General features: G+C 32.6%; 1 protein-coding gene across 1 annotated transcript; it reads right to left on the reverse strand.

Annotated features, from left to right (window-relative positions):
* Nucleotides 1–7,079: 7,079 nt before the first annotated feature.
* LOC112754300 (uncharacterized) lies at nucleotides 7,080–12,525 on the reverse strand. The gene is made up of 9 exons (XM_025801911.3): nucleotides 11,895–12,525; nucleotides 11,057–11,285; nucleotides 10,805–10,952; nucleotides 8,951–9,030; nucleotides 8,832–8,874; nucleotides 8,326–8,382; nucleotides 8,104–8,194; nucleotides 7,410–7,504; nucleotides 7,080–7,316 (listed from the first exon to the last, which is right to left on the reverse strand). Exons 1-9 carry the CDS (start codon nucleotides 12,043–12,045, stop codon nucleotides 7,215–7,217), a joined length of 996 nt encoding a protein of 331 aa, XP_025657696.1. The 5' UTR covers nucleotides 12,046–12,525; the 3' UTR covers nucleotides 7,080–7,214.
* Between the last annotated feature and the right edge of the window lie 9,260 nt (nucleotides 12,526–21,785).

Here is a 21,785-nt window from a genome sequence, read left to right on the forward strand (position 1 = left end):
GATAGGAAAAAATAGATTGTCACCAAAAATACTTTGAAGATCAAAATTTGTTACCACTTTTGTAACTACTTCTGGTTTTTTGTATCAGAAAAAATTGTTACAAAATATCATATTGAATTGTAACAGTTCTATTTTTTGTTACAAAAACTTTTTGTAACGGGACTTACTGCAACGGTCCCTTTTTTTGTTACAAAAAAATTTTGTTTCAAAATTTCGACGTTTTGTAACAATTTTTTTTGTTACAAATACGGCTTTTTCTTGTAGTGATGTGAGAGTTGTCATAAAACAACTTTGGATTCAAAAAATGGCCACCTGCATGCAACAGATGATGAGGTCGGCAATTCCATCTGTTGTCAATGATTTTAAAAACATCATTGTATTTGTTCTCATCATGAGAAAATGTTTTCATGATACATTCCTTTGTCTTCCCCATTTCTTCATAAAAACAACTCATTGGTGGCTTCTTTCCCCTATCAACAAGTCTAAACACTCGAACAAGATGACTCATGATCTTAAGGATGTACTTGACATGATTTCAAAAAGAGGTCATAATAACAATTTTTGTTGTCTCCTTTCTCTTTGCTTTCTTTTACAACTTATTCTTTACTCACTTATTCGAAATGAACATTCTTATAAGATTTTCTTTCTCCTCATAAAATCTGGCAAATTGGGTGACTGCATGTCTTACCTATTCCTTGCTATTTGAGAAGTGTCTCAACATGGATAAGGTGCTATAGTGACTATAAGTGAAACTAACCAAAGAAATTACCCTTTTATGGTCTTTTGAATACCATAAGAGAGCTTAAATAATTTATCACCAGTCTTTCCATAATCAGAAGCATCAACAGACTTTAAAAACATTATCTCAGCAGAAGAATTTACAAGAAAATTAAATAATGCTCCTTTGCCCCTTTTTCGTCAAAGCATTTGACATAATAGAGTAGCCATATTTTTTCTAGGGTTAAGTACTGAAATCGTCCCTAAGATCTGGGTTGAAAATCAAAATCGTCCCCGGCCTTTTTTCGTTATTAAAATCATCCTCAATGTTCAAAAACGCTTTAAAATCATCCTTTTTACCAATTTTATTTTTTATTACCAAACTACCCCTCATTAAAAAATTATAAAATAAAATAAATATAATTATAAAATAAAATAAATATAAAATAAATAAAAAAAGAAAGGAAAGATCAGAGAAGGGGTGGGGATAGAAAGAAAGGGGGGCCGAGGAAAAGGGGGCGGGGGTGGAGGGGGGAGGAAAGGGGACTGCCGCACCACCGCACCGCTGCCTGCCGCCTTTTTGCCCTGCTGCACCGCACCACCACCACCTTCTTCTTCTTCTTCTTCTTCTTCTTCTTCTTCTTCTTCTTCTTCTTCTTCTTCTCTCCTTGCCGCTGCCACCGGTCTTCATTACCGCCGCCGCTCTTCGTTGCCGTGCGCCGCCGCTCTTTGCTGTCACCGCCGATCTTCACTGCTCTGCTCCTCGGGGAAAGGGGGAAGGGAACGCGAAGGGAGAAGAGTGGGGAGGGGGGTTTCGGGAAGAAGAGGGGGAAGGGGAAGGGTCCTCGCCGCAGATCTTCGCTGCCACCGCCCTGCCGCCTGTGATCCGCCACTGTTCTTCTTCTTCTTCTTCTTCTTCTTCTTCTGTGAACTGGATTTTTGTTGTAGAGTTTCTGAATCTTTTGTGAATTGTTGCTGAGTTTGTTGAATTGTTGCTGAGTTTTGATTATTGTTGCTGAGTTTTGATTATTGTTGTTGCTGAGGGAGGGGGTTACGGGAGTGGGGTGAGGGATGTTACAGGAAGGGGGAGGGGTGGGGGGATGGGGTGAACGAGTGGGCTGAGGGGGGAGGCGGGAGGGGTGGAGGTGAGGGCGAAGGGGGGGAGGGGTAGGGGTGAGGGAGTGGGCGAAGGGGGGGAGGCGGCAGGGAGTGAGGAAGGGGGAGGGCTGAGGGGGGAGGGTTGAGGGGTGGGGGTGAGGGAGTGGGCTGAGGGGGGAGGCGGCAGGGAGTGAGGGAGGGGGAGGGCTGAGGGGGGAGGGTTGAGGGGTGGGGGTGAGGGGGAAGGGAGTGAGGGAGGGCGGAGGGGGAGGGTTGAGGGGTGGGGGTGCGGGAGTGGGCTGAGGGGGGAGGCGGGAGGGAGTGAGGGACGGAGGGAGGGAGGGCGAAGGGGGAGTGAGGGAGGGGGGAAGCGGGAGGGAGTGAGGGAGGGAGGAGGGCTGAGGGGGGAGGGTTGAGGGGTGGGGGTAAGGGAGTGGGCTGAGGGGGGAGGCGGGAGGCGGGAGGGAGTGAGGGAGGGCGGAGGGGGAGGGTTGAGGGTTGAGGGGTGGGGGTGCAGGAGTGGGCTGAGGGGGGAGACGGGAGGGAGTGAGGGAGGGAGGAGGGCGAAGGGGGGAGGGTTGAGGGGTGGGGGTGAGGGAGTGGGCTGAGGGGGGAGGCGGGAGGCGGGAGGCGGGAGGGAGTGAGGGAGGGCGGAGGGGGAGGGTTGAGGGGTGGGGGTGCGGGAGTGGGCTGAGGGGGGAGGCGGGAGGGAGAGGGAGGGCGGAGGGTTGAGGGGTGGGAGTTTGGGGGGTTTGTTTTAAATTTTTTAATATTATTTTAAATTATTTTTATTAATAATGAAGGGTAATATGGTAAAAAAAATAAAATTAAAGTAGAAAAGGACGATTTTATAACGTTTTGTAACGTTGAGGATGATTTTAATAACGAAAAAAGGCCGGGGACGATTTTGATTTTCAGCCCAGACCTTAGGGACGATTTCAGTACTTAACCCTTTTTTCTATTATTTTTTATGACCCTTCAACAATCCTTTGGTGTATTCCAATTCCTCATTAATTGCAACTAGAGTAAAGTATTGTTTTTGTCACCAACGTTTGGGGTAAGTCCCAAAATTGTCCCTAACGTTTCAATCGTCCTATTTAAGTTGCTAACATTTCAAAATTGACTCAATGTTGTCCTTCCGTTAAGGATCCATTAACAGAATTGACGGTAGGACAAAATTGAGACGATTTTGAAACGTTAGGGACTTAAATAGGACGAAAACGTTAGGGACAAAAACAATACATAAAAATAAATTTTAATTTAATTTTATTATTTAATAATATTAATTTTTACTATATATGGTATTCAATTATTTTTTAATTACATCTAAATAAATTACTTAATCACATTATTTTCATTTTAAATAAATTTATTTTTTATAACTTTAAAGAATTTTGATACATTAGAGACAAAAGGTATAATTTATATTTTATTGTGTGTATATATATATATATATATATATATATATATATATATATATATATTATTTTTTACTTTTCTGCAAGTTTATATACTAGTCATTCTATAAACATTTCATGATAACTAAAAATCTTTAAGAGTAAAATTATTAAAAAAAATTAATTTATTTAAAATGAAAGTAATATGATTAAGTGTAATTTACTTAGATATGATTAAAAAATAATTGAATACTATGTATAGTAAAAAATTGATATTATTGAAGGATAAAATTAAAATTTATTTCTATGTATCATTTTTGTCCTCAACGATTTTGTCCTATTTAAGTCCCTAACGTTTCAAAATCTAGTTCAATTTTGTCCCACCGTCAATTCTGTTAACGGATCCCTAACGGCAGGACAACATTGAGTCAGTTTTAAAACGTTAGGGACATAAATAGGACGATTGAAACGTTAGAAATAATTTTGGGACTTACCACAAACGTTAGGGATAAAAACAATACTTTACTCATTGGGACTAAAGCTTCCAACAATCCACATTTCTTGAAAACTCTTAAACCTCACTGTGTTCAATGCAATCCCAACTTGATAGAACCATCGTGTTATGTATCGACGAACTCTAACGGCTTCTTTATTGCATGCTTCCTTGATGTTCTGCTACCTCAATTTCTCTCATTTTTTGCAATGGTAGTTTTAGGTCTTTTAACAAACAAATTCATTAGACCTCTCATAGAACTTGCAACCTCTCTAGCTACTATTATTGGAGTTGGATTATGAATTTCGTCAACCGTTGAGCATCTTCCTCTAATAGTCCAAACTCGAAACTCTCTAAATCAACTCCCTAGCATTAACACTATGTTCTTCTGTGCTTGTTGGTGTAGCACTTTGTCTTCTTCAGTTCTTTTTCTGATTATAATACCCCCATAATTCAGCAATAATATTGTTTGGGACCATTTTATATCTAGCAATAATTTCAGGCTTAATCATTAAGTGCTCCTTTGCCTATGTAATGCCTCCTTTCAAAATTTTGCCACAAAAATTACATATGGTATGATTGGTATTTTCTTCTTCCACAATATTAATATATTTTCAACCTGGGACAATTTTACTAGAACGAATAGCAACTACAAGACGAGCAAGGACAGTGACAGCAACAGGGCTAGCAGGGGCAAGGGCCGAGATAAGAGCATTAGAGGTAGGGGATTGTCTTGACCTAGACATAGTGAACTAAATGAAAAAAAAATGGAAGAGATGTTTATAACACTAATAAGGTGCATAAAAAAGGGGCACCAGGGAAGAAAGAAAAAAAATAGGAGCAAAAGAAATCTAGAACAAAATGTATGAATCAGAGAGAAGGAATCATGGTTTATAGTGACAGCAAGGAGGGACGATGCTGACAAGCTGTAACAAGGAGTGGCGACGCAGAGAGCAATGCAACCCAGAGTAGAGAGGGAGAGATCGAAGACAATTTTTTGACGTGAAAGAGGAGGCAGTTTTTGAAGGAGGGAGTTTTTGAATAAAAGAGGCTATTGAAGTTGAGTCGAATCACTTAGGGTTTTTTAATTAGCCAAAATAATCCTAAGTTTTTTTTCAAAAGTCCAAAAAAAAAACCACAATTTTCACCATTTCTGTTGCTGTCCACCGTGGCGCCACCACAATTGCGGTTACCATTTCGCCTTCTGCAAAAATCACGTTACGGCAAGAAATCTGCCATGCCATAACATTTTGGCGCTGCCATAACTGCTTTTTTAAAACACTAGCTAATAATAATCTTAGCATTATCTACCAAACACATTAACTAAATGTTCAACTATTTGCAAAAGATAACAAGATCCATTTGTGAAACAAAAGTATACTACTTCAAACTACCATTTGAATGTTACAAGAGTAAGAACAAATTAAATTACTAAATTAGCCCAAAAAAAATCCTGCGTTATGTGTAATAGAGCTCATGGCAAGTAGTCCCAGCCAACATATATAGGGAAATGATATTAGCCACACAAACAAAAAAACTATAACAAACTACAGTCGCATAATGCCACCATCACAAGCATCGTATCGTTCAACAATAACGAACTGCAACATTAGGGGTGGCAAACGAGCCTAAATCCGCCGAGTTGACCCGCGTAACCCGCCAAAAAAGGCGGGTTGGGCTGAAAAATTAGGACCGCCAAAGAGCAAAATCCCGCCTAACACACACCGCTTAAACCACGGGCTTTGGCGGGGCGGGACGGGCTTTCCCGTTGGGCTTAGTTTTTTTTATAAGGGGGTATTTTTACAATTTTTTTGCCAAAACCTAACTTCCCACAACCCAACTTATAAGAATATGAAGATGAAAATTGAGTGTTTTGGATTATGTTTATATTGCTTTGGAGACAATATTTATAAGAGTAAAGTATCGTTTTTGTCCGCAACGTTTGGAGTAAGTCCTATTTGTGTCCCTAACGTTTAAATCATCTTATTTGTATCCTTAATGTTTATAAAAGTGATTCAATGTTATCCTACTATCAATTAAACTAACAAATCAGATTATATTTTTCAATTATTTTCACTTGAATGTATTCATTCTCAATTAGATCTCACTTGGATGTGATCGATTTTAATATTATACCCACTATTTGTGTTTAGATTCAATTATGTCCCTAGAAAAGTGAATTATGTAAATGTTGTAGGAATTAGTTTCAACATTTGATGAGCTATTTTTTTGGAGTAGATCATCAATTCTATCCCAGACATTTGTATTCTAACTTCAAAAAGAGATTTTTAAAAGTCAAACTAAAGCGCTCATGATGTGTAATTGACGGCAGGATAACATTGAATCACTTTTACAAACGTTAGGGATACAAATAGGACGATTTAAACGATAGGAACACAAATAGGATTTATCCCAAACGTTGGGGACAAAAACGATACTTTACTCTATTTATAATTATGTTTTGAATTATGTTTATTTTTGCTTTGAAGAGAATATTTATAATTACAAAGACTTTAATTTTTGTGAATATAAAAAATATAATTTTTTTATGCCTTTAGAAATTATAAATTTATTAATATAGTTGTGAGATTATATATATATATATATATATATATATATATATATATATATATATATATATATATATATAAAGACAAGCTAAGCCCGCCAGTCCACAGTTAGACGGGGCAAGACGGGCCAGCCCGCCAAAAAGCGGACTTCTGGCAGAGCAGGGCGAGCTTCCCCGCTTTCCACTCCCATGCAACACCATTCAATTTCATGTTTTTAATTTTTTTTAAGACAATGCATAAAGAGATTTGGTGATGGCGTTGATGCTGGTGGTGAGTTGTGGGAGAAGCCGGGCAGTACTTACTCAAATATAAGAGCCATACATGGACCTTAGGTATGGTGGTGTGGCTTGATTTCAGAAAAGTGAGAGGAGAATGACTTTGAGCCTGGAGTTGGGGGAGCTACACTGTGGTTAGTGGTTGTTGGAAGGAGAGTGGTAGTGGCGGTGGAGAGAATGATAATTTGGAACATTTTGAATAGTTTTGTCGTACAAAGCTGAGTTTTTATACATACAACTTCAATTTCGTTATTTCATGGATAAATTTGTTATTGTTTAGAACTTTCATAAATAAAAATGATAGTTTATTCCTTTTTTTCTTGGATATGGACAAGTATATCAAGCTTCTTATATCCGTTTTAAACAAAAATGGACAATTTCCTGTGAATGAATAAATTTAAAGTATAGACTCTTTTTTATTTAAATTAAAAAAAATTGTCCACTTGTCAGTGTTTTTCTTTGTGAATTAGATGAAATGGATACAAGGAACTTGATATAAGTTTTTTTCCCTTTCATATTTGAACTGAAATAGGCATAACTCGTTACTCGGTATACATGAAAAGCATAAAATTATAATAATATATATAAAAAAAACTAAAAGCTGAAAAACGAAAAAGAGTAAAACCAACAGGAGCTGCTAAGCTGCAAACATTTTAAATATAAATTACTGGCAAAATGGAGAACCAGCAGGAGGTGCAAGGCCCAACAACCGCATTATCTTCAACCGACGAAGTTTCCTTTCTGGTTTCATTGGACATCTTACCTCCTACAAAAACAATTTACTCATTTTATGTTCATGACAAATATCTCCAAGTATTAATTAAAGATCATGCCGTAAGTTTTTGAGTTAGCATCTCACATCAAAATGAACTTTGCGCTTCCGTTCCCTACTCCCCCTTCTTTTCTCTACAGCATCACTCATTGTTCTACTCGAGGTTGGTGAAGTCCATTTATCTGTAAAATCATAAAATTTTCCAAATGAATGGGTTAAATCATATGATATGATATGAGGCTGACAAATGCACAAACTTACAAGGACATACATATGGACAACTGACAACAAACATCTCATGTGAGATTCTTAGAAATAAGTGGCCTGAAAACCATTTTTGTTTGTCTAAAAGGGTGTGCAAACACAACACAGAACTTGTTGGATTATCATTGCATAACATTGTACTTGACTTGATACATTTTTGGATGTAAAATCTATATTTGACTAAATTTTATTTTGTGGCTAAGTATAACAATCCAATCACAATCAACATAAAGACACTACAAGAGAAAAGGGTTTCATTGCACAGATATTATCTCGAGGATAAGAGAATTTCATCACACAAGCATGAATGAAGAACATTGCTTCTGTTAACTTGATAACATAAAACTTTTTACTTTTGAGCACAATACAAAATGGAACCTTCAGGGCTAAAAATTGACTTTTACCATTCATTAGGTGTGTTCATCAGCCTTGGTGAATAGGTAATACAATTTTATGTTCTGATCATTTCACTGTTTTCTGTATAAAATATGACTAAGAATAGTAATCAAGAACATACCATCAGATGAACCATCTTTCTGATCAGAATGAGCAGACATATCAAAACTTGAGTTTGGGCTAGAACTGAGTTGTTCCTTCTTCTGTATGGCCTAGAATCACATCAAATAAGAAGACAAATGAAATATATACCTAGAGATGGGGGGAATCTTGCAACTCTTATTGCGGAAATTGTAAAATCTGTTGGAACAAAAGCTGCACTTCTGCTATAAATTAAACATACTTGTTTCAGAGCTTCTTGAAAATCATTTGAAGGGTTACTGCACCGTTCCTCAAAACACTGCAACAAACATGCACGATTATGATATATCCTCTAAGCAGACAATTATAGAACGATGAACTATCCCCCTATAGAAACTCAAATACACAGCTTAATAACACTTCATCTAAAAAACAGCTGATAATATCCAACTACACAGCTCTTGATCAATCTCAACAGGAAGAGAAAAATGGAGTCTAAAACTTTTTACGAAAATTAGGGCAAATCCATTTTTCTAAATAGGGGTTGTGAGACACACTGCTAGGTGAAACCATAGTAATTACAAATAGTAAAAATAAGCCTTTCTATTCCCTTTCTTTCTTATTGATAGGAATTTGCTTACCCATCTTCTAGCATGGCTTCACCTAGATATTCAATGTTATCAGAAGGTAAATACAAAATATGGTCCTTGGGAGATTATGATCTTATATGTGCAAAAGCATAGTGCAAAACAAGGATCAAGAACTCACATCCTCAAACGTTGAAATATCTGTCATTGGATCAATCCAGACACTGTAAAGCAACAAATCAACATTCAGTTAACAGGAAAGTAAATTCAAGAAACTCCCAGCTAGATATGCTACAATACCTGGAATGATTTCCATAAAACTGAACTAAAACTTGTCCATCACTGACAGGCTTAGATAATGCAGATCTTTCTTCCATGATCTGGGAAAGTAAATTTTAAATTGATAAAATCTAAATAAGTATAGATATATACATGATCAATGCAATATAACAAGACAATTTTTCACAGATAGTTCCAAAATTTTCCTCTATCAAAGCAACCAAGGAATTATATTTTCTCATCTCTATTGTATGCATTATAGACAAATAGAGCTTTTGCACATTTTCGTTAATCCATGAATAGGATCTATATAGACACATAGACCCATGGCTAAAGGTTTGATTATGAATCAATGCTGGCATTCGCTAAGCGTGTAGAATAGTCAATGGGTGTATATTACTTCTTATTGGTGCTGTTGGGAAATCTGCATAGATAGGATCGCATACTTGGTCACCCGATGCTATGGAGGGAGCCTAGCTATTTAGTTGATACCCGTCTACATTAGTCTTGAGATTGCTCTTGCAAGAAAGTCCATAGATACGAAGCTAGGGAAAGCCTTATATTAGTTTTAATATTGTTTGACTAGGCCTATATCTTCAGTGGGAGGAAGGATCCTCTGGCTTCCTTCTTCGTGTGGGAGCTGCGATGATGCCCAACTTCGTTCATGATGTCAGAAACTGGACATAAACGGAAAGACCATAGACCACAGAGGATTTTAAGTTACCTTCCTGTGGCCGACGTCGGCTCCATACCCTGGTGAATACTATATGTCCCGGCTTGGCAAATGTCACCAGGGGAGGTGAGATAGAGGGAGCTGGCCCTCGGGGGTGGGAGGTGGGTAGCCTTTTCAGGGAAGAGAGATGCTTCTTCTCTTTTAAGAATTAAGAAGATGCTTTTGTCCTCAAAAACTCAGCACCTAAGGTGGGGTTCAATGCCTAAAGCCAGTTACAGAGGAATAGGCAGAGGACGATGAAACCAGTGGGGTAGGGACGGATCACATGGTTTGGGGTCAGGGGCTGGAGATTGACGATTGACTAAGCGTGCTTTGGAGTACTCTCTGACGGATTCGCTCTATTATTATCACTCTTGTGCCCTACCCAGGAGTCAAGAGCTACTTGGAGAGAAATGGCGTGATTGAAGAAACCTTTCTCGATCGGCATCACGCACATGGTGAGGAACCATCCATGGCTGTTGGCTTGGCAAATGTCAAGTTCCAGTCCATACAGTACCAGGGGAGGTGAGATAGAGGGAGCTGGCCCTCGGGGGGCTACTAAAATTACTAGGATACCGGTAGTATGAGGACTCCCTCATAGGGTTCTAACTAGAGTAGGTAGCCCCCCAGAGGCCTCTATAAGGAGTTATAACAGGAGATGGGTGCTAAGCCCCTTGATATGAAAGTTTTCCTTTTAGTCGAGTCACTTCGTACCTCTGAATGAGTTGAACGTAGTTCAACGAAACGAGTTGAACCATGTGAAAAAGCAAAGCTCAGATTAAGCTATCTAAGCTAGAACTTAAGGCCGACTTCTTTTCCGGGGATACCCCACTTCCTGGTCTAGCTTCACTAATTGTATTCACAGCTTTCCATATCTCGGAACCTGATAGTAAAGATTTTATCCTCTAGTTTTATGTGTATATATGAACAAGTATTTAAGTTTCATTCTACTATATTTATTACAAACTAATAAAAATAGAAAAGTAAAGATCATGAGGCTTAAACTCAAATAAAACTATTCAGTTGATTATACCATACGCAATTCAAAGTTTAAATGCAAGTCCTCCAATTTGCAAGACAGTGATATGTCACAAGTTCCAAAAGCATAAGCAGAAAGATAATGGCAGAATTCAACAAGCATCATAGTTCTTCAAAGAAAATACCTCGGCTGGCCACCATGTTTGGCAAGTTGTTCTGGCCCATATCACAGTTCCAGGGGTTAAAGCAAGAGAACTACTATCACTGACAGATGTTTCATGAGGGATAGATTTTGACATCTTGCAAATATAAACTTTTCCATTACTAGTGTCCCTACATTGGAACAATACACCTAAAATTTCAGGCATATATAAAACAAAGAAAACTGAAAGCTCTCAAACTGAACTCATTTATCAGCATGTATATACAAATCTAACCTATTGTTGCTGCTTTGACCAAGACCTTCATCTTGCACAGCTGAATCATATTCCATAGTTGGGACATCAAAAGACTCAGATGAACACACTGCTGTACCCTCCTGGTAATTGCTGCCCCGAACCATTGTACTTTCATGAAAATTTTTCACTGCCTTTCTCTTTTCCCGTAAAATGCTTGTAATGAAACTTGACAATCTCTCTTCACCAGAAGATGAATCCGGTGATGAACCTGCAAGAAAGAATGGCCAAATGGAAGATCAACTTGTGTTCCATCAAAACTCAATCAACCTTTGCTTACTATGAAGCGATCTTGCACTTGTATTCCAACGGAGCAGGTAACACACTTGTGGCATGCAATATGCACTAAACCATGATGCTATACCAGTTTCAGAGAATTTGACTAACTAAAGCAACAATAGCTAACCTACATTGTTATGTAATAACTCAACCATTGAGACACCATATGAGTTTACATAGCAGCACTACATACATAACAGCATACAAACTATCTCCCTGACCAAGTTTTAAAAGAAAATATTATCATCTGCGAAAATGTAAACGCAAATCGAACATCCCACTGCCTTCCAATCAATTCAGGAAAAGAAGGGATTTCACGAAATTGACAAGTCACTCTTGAGAATTCAGATGCAACGTACAAAAGGGGCATTGCATACATAACAATTAATTAATTAAAAAAAAGAACAATAATCCCATAAAATTTGTACCCAGAACAAATTCAACAAAGATACTCTAAATTCCAGGCAACAAATTCACGAAATCAAATAATGTGAGTGCATGAAATTCAGAACATGGGAAAAAAATAAATATTGATAGCTACCTCGGTTGGAAAAGGCAGAAGAAGAAGCAGAAGAAGAAGTGGTGACGAAGACAGAGAAATCAGTGCGGCGTTTGGGAGGTGAGCTTCTAGGCTGTTGAGAATGCTTTGGTATGCAATCAATTGGGATAATCTTTTTGCTCTTCTTAGCCATAATTGAAGACACAGAATCTGCAAAGGGAAACAGCGGAAGGAAGGAACCCTAGAAGAAGACGAAGAGGTTAGGAACAGAATCTTGTAGCAATACCATTAACCAACGATGAAACTACGATACAAGTTGGGCCATCTTCGGTGTATTACTTTAATAGTATTATGTGGTGTTATTAAAAATAAAAATTTTAAAAAATTGTAGAGAATTAGTTCATAGCTCGTAGTCCTAGTACAATCGAATCGAAATTCTCCAACTTAATGCATGGATGATGGATAGAGGTGGCTGATTTGTCCCAACTATTTTTGGGATTAATATTAGTTTTTTAATCCGATTTTTAATTTAAATTGTTAGATCATTTTATTTAATATTTTTTAATATTTAATATTTTTTAAATAATTTTTTTTACAGATGGATCTCTTTTTTTTTTCCTTTTTCACCATCATAATAAAAATCAGGACAATAGTAATTATCAGAGTTTGGATCGAGATTACCCGTCACTCTTGCCTAAAATTTATAATTTTTTTCTTGTCTTTATGATTATTGATGTCGTATGGTGTTCACAGAGAAGGAGGATTTTTTCATCAAAACTACCACACATACGTATATACAAAGATACACGCTTCACACTTAAGACAGAAACTATAAAAAAAAAATTAAAAAAAAAAAGTTTGCAATTTTTAGCCATTTCTTAAGTCGTTTCTCACTTTTTTTTAAACAAGGTTTTCATTTTTTTTGTAACATTTTTTTTATATTTTAAAATAACAAAAGAATATTTATTTTATTGTAATTTCTTTAATTTTTGAACCTTCTTCATCAATAGATTTACAGCAATAATTATTTGATTTCATAATATTTATATATTTATTATATAATGCGCTGTTTTATTTTTAAATAATAGGAAAAAAAAGAGTAAAGTGAAATTATTATTATTATTATTATTATTATTATTATTATTATTATTATTATTATTTTACAATTTACAGAAATAATTTTTTAAGACATATCGATATTGTTGTTAGACCAACATCAATTGAAATTGTTCCTTTCTCACAAGTCTAAAATTGATGGTGTACCGCATAAAAAATTAATGAAAAAAAATGCATAAGATTAACTATAAGTTAAATAGAATAAATTTAGCCATGAAATAAAAAAGATCAGTAAGTAATCTTGCATTCTTCTTAACTCAATATATTTGTTGAAATTTATGGTTGAGTAGGGCATAATTAAATCGTGTTAATTAGAGTGAGTGAGTTAAGAATTGTTGAGAAATTTTTTTTTAATAATTAATTAGTATTAAAAATACATTCATGATAATAATCACAACTCTTTAAAAAGAGTTAATTAAAGATGATAATTGAGTTTACTTAACAAGAGTAAATATATAGACCATTTAGTATCATGTCCGTTTTTATTCAGTTTAATTTTAAGTATAGCATATATTATCCTATTTTATGCATTGATTAGTTTGTATTCACTCATTTATTTTGTTTGTATGCTTGCAGTGAAATGATTATGAAATTAATGAAAAAATAAAGCAAAAAAAATTTTAGGAAGTGTATAACTCAAAATTCCACATGAAAAATAACGTTAATATTGTAGCTAGGATAAAGATAGTCAAATGTGATTTTACTAGAATTGAGTGAGAAAAATTGTATTAAAAATTTGTATGTTTTTGAAGATAGTTGTAATAAATATAATATGTACTTGTATAATAAAAAAATTATCTTAGTTCTTTCTAAAGAGTTCATTAATGAGAATAATAAAACTTCCTTATTTATAAGTAAAGGGTGTTCTCTTATATGGTAACTTAGTTGATGTTAATAGTTAACTCACATCTTTGTGAAAAGTCCTAGAAACATTCTTGATTATTTTTAAAGTTAGCTTATAAAAAATCTAGAGTTTGTTTAAACTTATAAAATAGCTCAAATATGATGAAGATAGCATATATTAGCTCAAATAAATAATATACATACATATATACATTAAGTTAAGTTATGAGCTAACAAATTAAATTCGTCTTTATTCAAGTTTTACTCACTAATATATGGATCCAATCTATCTATCTACTTGTCTAGTTAATATATTAAAATTAAAATTTTTTCCCAACTAATGGAAGTGAGGTGTCAATTTCTCATGAATTTATTTTTCCCCAAATTGAATGCATTATTTTCTCTTCTAAGTTTATTTTATAAAAATATCTTTATTATAATTATACTATAATTAGCATTTAAATAATAATGCATAATTATACTAATTTAGAAAAATATCTTTATTATAGTTATATAAAATCAATACTTAATGCATTATTAAACTACTTATCAATTATTAATCAGAAATATTTTTAAAGATATTGATAATAATTATATTTTTCGTCTAATGTTTCAGTGCGATTGTCTTTTGCCGCAATTGTTTACAATACATCACATCCATGAAATACCTCATTGAGTTGTATTCACTAATTCGGGTTCTAACTACATGGATGTAAGCGTCTAAAGAAGAGGCAGTAAACTCTATTTTACCAAAAGATGGTTGGATCTACTCACATATTATGACCAACCTAATGGAATGTGGGTAAAATTAGTTTTCTTGGGAGGAGCTCGATTTTTTATTGAGGAATTGTTTCCACAGAGCTTTGTAGGCCAAGTTCAAGTTCCATCCCCTCCATGCTTTCTATGTCTGCCCAGAGATCCTCGAAGTGGAGTACATAATGAGATTGAATTCCCTCAATTTAAGTTCAGTTTTGCTAATTTCGTGTCAAACTCAGATATGCAATTTCAACGATTGGTAATATATTTAAATTTTCTTATTTTAAGTTTTTCGTTGTTAAAATAATTTTATAACATATTGTATTTTTTTCAGAAATTACCGGCCTTCTTTAGCATCAATGTAATACCATTCAGGGGAATAAGGGTCAGTTTAGTTCTCGGTATGGCAATTATATACCTTACTGTATTACATGAATAGCAGATGATGAAGCTTATTTAACAAGAGGATGGTATGAATTTGCACGAATTTTAAATGTCCAAATTTATGATGTTTCAGTTGGTTGTCGTTACGAAAATAACTCTAATCTATATGTGTCTAAGGACTAGAATAGATTAAATATTATTTAAATTATTGCATCAATTTATATATTACGACTATTTTTATTGGATATGTTATTTTTAAATGTTTTAATATAAATTTCTTTTTTCTGATATTTAAGTTTATTTTTTTCTTGGATATATGTATCACCTTTTTTTTTCTTTTTGTATTTTAGATTAGTAATGCAATTCTTAATAAAAGTGTACTTAAAACAAAAAAATTAAAATATTATTGTTTAAAGGAAAAAGAAAATGTATGTGAAAGAAAATAAAACGAAAAATTAAAATTATTCTATTAAAAAAATTGTATATAGTTTGCGTATAAATGGGGTTGGAATTGGAAGCTATATATGGTTATCAAACATAAAAGTTTATTGCACGCATGGTGGAATAATATATATATATATATATATATATATAAGAAAATAATTATAATAAAAAATATTTAATATATGTGATTTAATTATTTTTATGTATAATTAATATATATGTATGTATAAATAAAGAAATATTTAGAATTATTTAACAAAATTAATATATACATATACATAAATAAATAAATTACTGTAATTTGTAAAGATTACACATAAATTTTTTTTCTTTCAGATGAATTTATTCTAATTATATTACAATTAACTCATGAATAATGTATAATTATATTATTTTAAGAAAATATCTTTATTATAATTATATCAAATGAATATTCAATGCATTATTAAACTAATTATTATTCATCAATATTTTTTTATTCTAATTATATTAATTGATATAGTTCTAATTCTCATTCATGTGCAATAATTTTATTAGTAGATAGTTGTATTCACAATAATTTATGCTATAATTCTCACCCATCCTAATAATGGTTCGTTAATTAGATGGTTTTTTATCTTTTACTTTAATGAGTGGATAATAATAATAATAATAATAATAATAATAATAATAATAATAATAATAATAATAATAATAATAATAATAATAATAATAATAATAATAATGTATGGAACACAAGATTAATTAGTTAACAAATTGAATTTTAATTATTATGTTTTATTTTTTATTCATTAGTTATTTTACTTTTTATATTTACAGTAAATATTGAATGTAAAAAAGAAAAAAATAATATTGATTGTTATCTATTTTATTTATTTAGATTTATAATTAAATTTGATATAATTGTAGCAAGTATCTATAATTAATAGTAACATGATACTATAACTTTAAGTTGTATAATATAATAAAAAAAAGTAGAAATTTATATCTGCTTCTTATATAGCAATAATATTATATATATTTGTATATCTCTTTTTTTAACTCTTTCTTAAAAATATTGATACATAATTAATGTAAATATATAACATATATACTGAGCAATTATCTCCATTGAATTAATCATAAAGGTTAATAAAAGATAATAATATAATTTTTACTTAATTGTAGTAAGTATCTTCATTAAAAATTAAAATTACTCTATTAAAAAAAATTATATACAGTTTGCGTATGAATGAGGCTGGGATTGAAAACTATATATTGATATCAAATATAAAAGTTTATTGCACACATTGTAGATATATAATAATTATAACAAAAAAATATTTCATATATGTGATTTAAATATTTTTATGTATAATTAATATATATGTATGTATAAATAAGAAAATATTTAGAATTATTTAACAAAATTAATACATACATATACATAAATAAAGAAATTATTAAAATTTATGAAGATTACATATGAATTTTTTTCAAATGAATTTATTTTAATTATATTATAATTAACTCATGAATAATGTATAATTATATTATTTTATGAAAATATCTTTATTATAATTATATCAAATCAATACTCAATGCATTATTAAACTAATTATCAATCATCGATATTTTTATTCATTCTAATTATATTAATTGATATAATTCTAATTCTCATCATTCATGTGCAATAATTTTATTAATAGATAGTTGTATCTACAATAATTAGTTGTATCCACAATTTTATTAGTAGATAGTTGTATCCACAATAATTCATGCTATAATTCTCACTCATTCTAATAATGGTTCGTTAATTATATAGTTCTTTATCTTCTGCTTTAATTAGTGGATAATAATAATAATAATAACAATAACAATAATAATAATAATATTATTATTATTATTGTATGAACATAAAATTAATTAGTTAACAAGTTAAATTTTAATTATTATGTTTTATTTTTTACTCATATTTTTATTCATTAGTTATTTTATTTTTTATATTTACAGTAAATATTGAATGTAAAAAAGAAAAAAATAATATTGATTGTTATCTATTTTATTTATTTAGAGTCATAATTAAATTTGATATAATTGTGGCAAGTATCTATAACTAATAATAATATGATATTATAACTTTAAGTTGTATAATATAATAAAAAAGAATGTAGCAATTTATATCTGCTTTTTATAGAGCAACAATATTATATATATTTATATATCTCTTCTTTTAATTCTTTCCTAAAAATATTGGGACATAATTAATGTAGATAACATATATACTGAGTAAGTATCTCCATTGAATTAATCATAAAAGTTAATAAAAGATAATGACATAAATTTTACCTAATTGTAACAAATATCTCCATTAAAAATATTGGCTAATTATTACCGTATACAATGAGTGTGTGTGTGTGTATATATATATATATATATATATATATAAGGAGTAATAGTAAATTATAACAATTATTTATCATCTAGAAAATTAGTACCTCAAACATAGTTCTTTTTCTGTTTATTATTTTTCATACCTAATGGCCTACGATTCTATCAACAGTATTACCGATGGTAGATTATGTAATGAAAACGTTTGAAAAATAAAGGAAAGAAACGAGTAAAGATGGTCTGCAAGTGCTGTTGTAAGATCACGGACACTTGGAAGATAACTGCACGATGAATGTAGTATATAGAGAAAGTTTTGAGAGCTTATAATGAAAAGGTAACAACAAAATCTCTTAATTAAATTTATTAATTTATTAAGATTTATTACTATCAATTTAAAAAATTGACAAATTCTAGGTGCTAATGGGTAATGCATTCTTATTGTACATTTATAGCTTAAGAATATTAGAATTATCATAAAAATCTGTATTATTTTATTTTCAAGATAAACAATTTTATAATTACCTTAATCATATAATTTTGTATACTAACATTGATATAGTATTGTTTCAGGTATATATTTTGTCGGTATTAAAGGATAGTGTTGAGTTGTTATTTAATGGGTTTAAATTATTTATTTTTTATTGGAGAACTTTCTATATTAGAATTCTCTAATAATTTGTTGTTCATTTTCAGCTGATTTTGATATGTTCTTGCACATATAACAATTTATTGGTGGCAAGGTATTACTAGATTATTTATGGTCACATTCAGTATATATATCTGATTTATTGAAGAAAGTAGATTATTAAAATCAGTTAATAACTATTTTAGAGTTAATACACTTAATACTAAATTAAGAAAAAAACAAACAATGTATAATTTATTACTTTTTTAGTAGTCAAATTATTATAATTCAAATTAATTTTAATAAAATAACTTAAAATTATAATTTCAATTTTATCACGTGCATGACACGGGTAATTACACTTGTTTCTTGAACTATTAATGAGTTGAGTTCAAAGGAGCTCACGGATGCAGTTCCACCAAATCAAACTCTTGAGTTAGCCAAACTCGTCAGAATAAAGGTATTAAAGCAGTTTTATATTTTATAGTAGAGTGAAATATTTTTTACATATGTGAGTTGAATTTATATTTGAGATTAAAGTAGAAAAAGAAGATACAATATTCATAAAATATACTATTCAAATTATATTATAGTAGAATACAATCTCTTTATATTATTGTTATGTTTTTTTATTATTAGCTAACAATATAATTGTTACATTGTTAACTAATAATTTTTTTATTAGATATAAAGTTATTCATTAATTGAAAAAGAATAACAAGTGTTTTTCAAATTGTGATAATGTAAGAAAAGAAGGAAGTGCCACTAAATAGTGACAAAATTCAACATATCTTTAATGGAGAGAAAGAAAGTAACTCAAGAAAGTTTAACAAGACATAACACCATAGAATTTTTGTACGAGCTTGTTAGATTTAGAGACTACATCAGCGGTAGAGACTACTTCCTTCTTTAAAATGAAGTGGTTTTAGCAACTAATAGAGTAAGCTCATAGTGCACTACAACCTCCATAACCATCCTGTTTTTTATTTCAATTTTCTAAATTTAAAATTTTAATATGACACGTCTAGATATTTTTAAAAATTGAATGCTCATGAATGTGATAGCAAATTTCTGTATTTGACATTGAATTAAATGTGTACTGAATGACTTTATTACCACATTCCTTTCCCTATTTTTGATGAGTGATAAAATCTTGGGATACCTCAATTAATTTCACTCGATCTGTTTTCTGTAATTGTTCCTTTGTAAAATCTATAACGGTCAGCTATTTGTAAACCCTTTTCATTGTCAATCAACCTATTCTTGTCGGCAGTATATTTTACAATTTCAATGGCTATTGCAGAAGATGTCATTGTAATTGCACCTGATTCGGTCATAAATTCCAAGTAAATAAATTCACTTTTTATCGATTTCAATATTCAACGTATACTGCTAGTTAATGTTGATAATATTTGGTTGCAGGTTTGAAGCTGATCGTTTTATGTATATAAATGGTGTGAAATTTGTTGCATCGAGGGCAACCCCTTATGTAAGACCCGACATTGCTATGACTACAGAATATTTCTATAGATGAGTTATTTCGTGCAATTGAAGTATGTTATCCATTAGATTATATTAATCCAATAATCCAAAGAATAAAATCATTTAAACATGTCTCCACTTCTTATTTGATTAGCCAATAACATAGACCTTGGTGATGTTTATCTACAGGACTTGAGGAGAGATGTGAAGGACTTAGGAGAGCTAAAGAAGTCTATGGAGGAACTAATTAAGGCATCTGGCAATATAGAGAGATCACCCACGGTGATGGAGTTTAAGATGTACCATAATGAAGATAAGTGCAAAGACCATGATGAATACAACACGAACCTGCCTCCCAAAGATTCAGTTAGCAATGTTGATTTTACTCAACAAAGTATAGACAGGAACCCAATAATAACACCAATCGCTGATCCACCATTGAGAAAGAGGTTGCGATGTAGCCCGGTACAACTCGACAATGATGTCACCATTGATATCTCTGATGCCAAAAATGATACCACTATATTAGATAAGCATGAATCAGGGTTGTCTCAGGCATCACAATCTTCACGACTTGACAACATTAAAGGAAAGTCCATTGTCAACCCTCAACTTAGAATCAAGGCTAAGTCTACAGCTTTCCTTGCCAGTAATTACTGTAGGACATTGCCCACTAAGGTAATGGAACCTTCATTCACAACCTCAATATGTGGATTACAGAATAATCCCAACCTCTTCTTTCTATTTCACGCCAGATCTTTAGATATTCATCCAATTTGAGGTCGAAGTTGACTTCCAGGATCACTTTTTTTTTGCTTATGATCTAAAAAAGATGTTCCTCATGCAACTTGCTACTGAACCGGTTTATGTCAAAAGCGTCGGTTTGAGGTGTCTTTCCCTTTGTCTTTTGTGAAGAATATTCTCCTCCCTTTGGTGCCACTGAAAAAAAATAGACAAAGAACAACGCGATAATACTAAACTTAAACGTTTGCTCATCCCCGAGTAAAAATAAAATAGAGCAAATGAGGAAGAAGACAGAAATTAGGGAGGGGAGTAAGGGGGACATGTGTATGTGAGTGATGCGGTATGGAAGAAGAAAATTTAAGAAGAAGAAAAAGACGGAATGGGGTTGGTTATGGTGGAAGAAGTTGTTGTAGTGGGGGGAAAGAATAAAGAGAGGAAGAAGGAAGAGGGGCACAGGTAAGGGAAGAAGGAAAAGGAATAGTTGTTGAAGAGTAGGAAAAAGGGTTGGTAATGGGGGTATATATAGAGGCTGGGGTGAAAGGAATCAGGGGGAGAGAGAGAGAGGGTTACGGTTGGGGAAATTGAATGTGGAGTTGGGGTTGGTTATGGGGAAGGGGAGTGATGCCTGGGCATCTTGGCTAGTTTCACAAGCCATTTTTATTAAGCTTTAACCTAGTTTCATGCATTACCTTCATCAATAAGCAAGCATTTGGATGAATTATATTTGAATGTCTTGATTCATCAAACATTAGTGAATTACAATCAATTTCATGAAATTAATACAAGAATTAACTGATGTAATGAATGATGAAATATCTTGTGATTATTCATGAAATAGCAAGCTTTGATGCACTTGTTTGATTGATGATAGGCAAGGCAAAAAGAAGAAGCTGAGTGAAGGCATTACCAACACTGGTAATGCTGGAAATAACGCCAGCATCAACGTTACCAACGCTGGTAATGCCAGCAATAACGCTAGCTCAAGAAGGAACCAAGGGCGTTGCTAACATTGGCAACGCTGGCAACAACGCCAACATCAAAGTTGTCAACGCTGGTAACGCCAGCAATAACGCCAGCTCAAGAAGGAACCAAGGGCATTGCCAACATTGGCAATGCTGGCAACAACGCCAGCATCAATGTTGCCAACACTGGTAACACCAGCAACAATG

This window comes from Arachis hypogaea, chromosome 16 (assembly GCF_003086295.3).
Source record: "Arachis hypogaea cultivar Tifrunner chromosome 16, arahy.Tifrunner.gnm2.J5K5, whole genome shotgun sequence".
Taxonomy (NCBI): domain Eukaryota; kingdom Viridiplantae; phylum Streptophyta; class Magnoliopsida; order Fabales; family Fabaceae; genus Arachis; species Arachis hypogaea.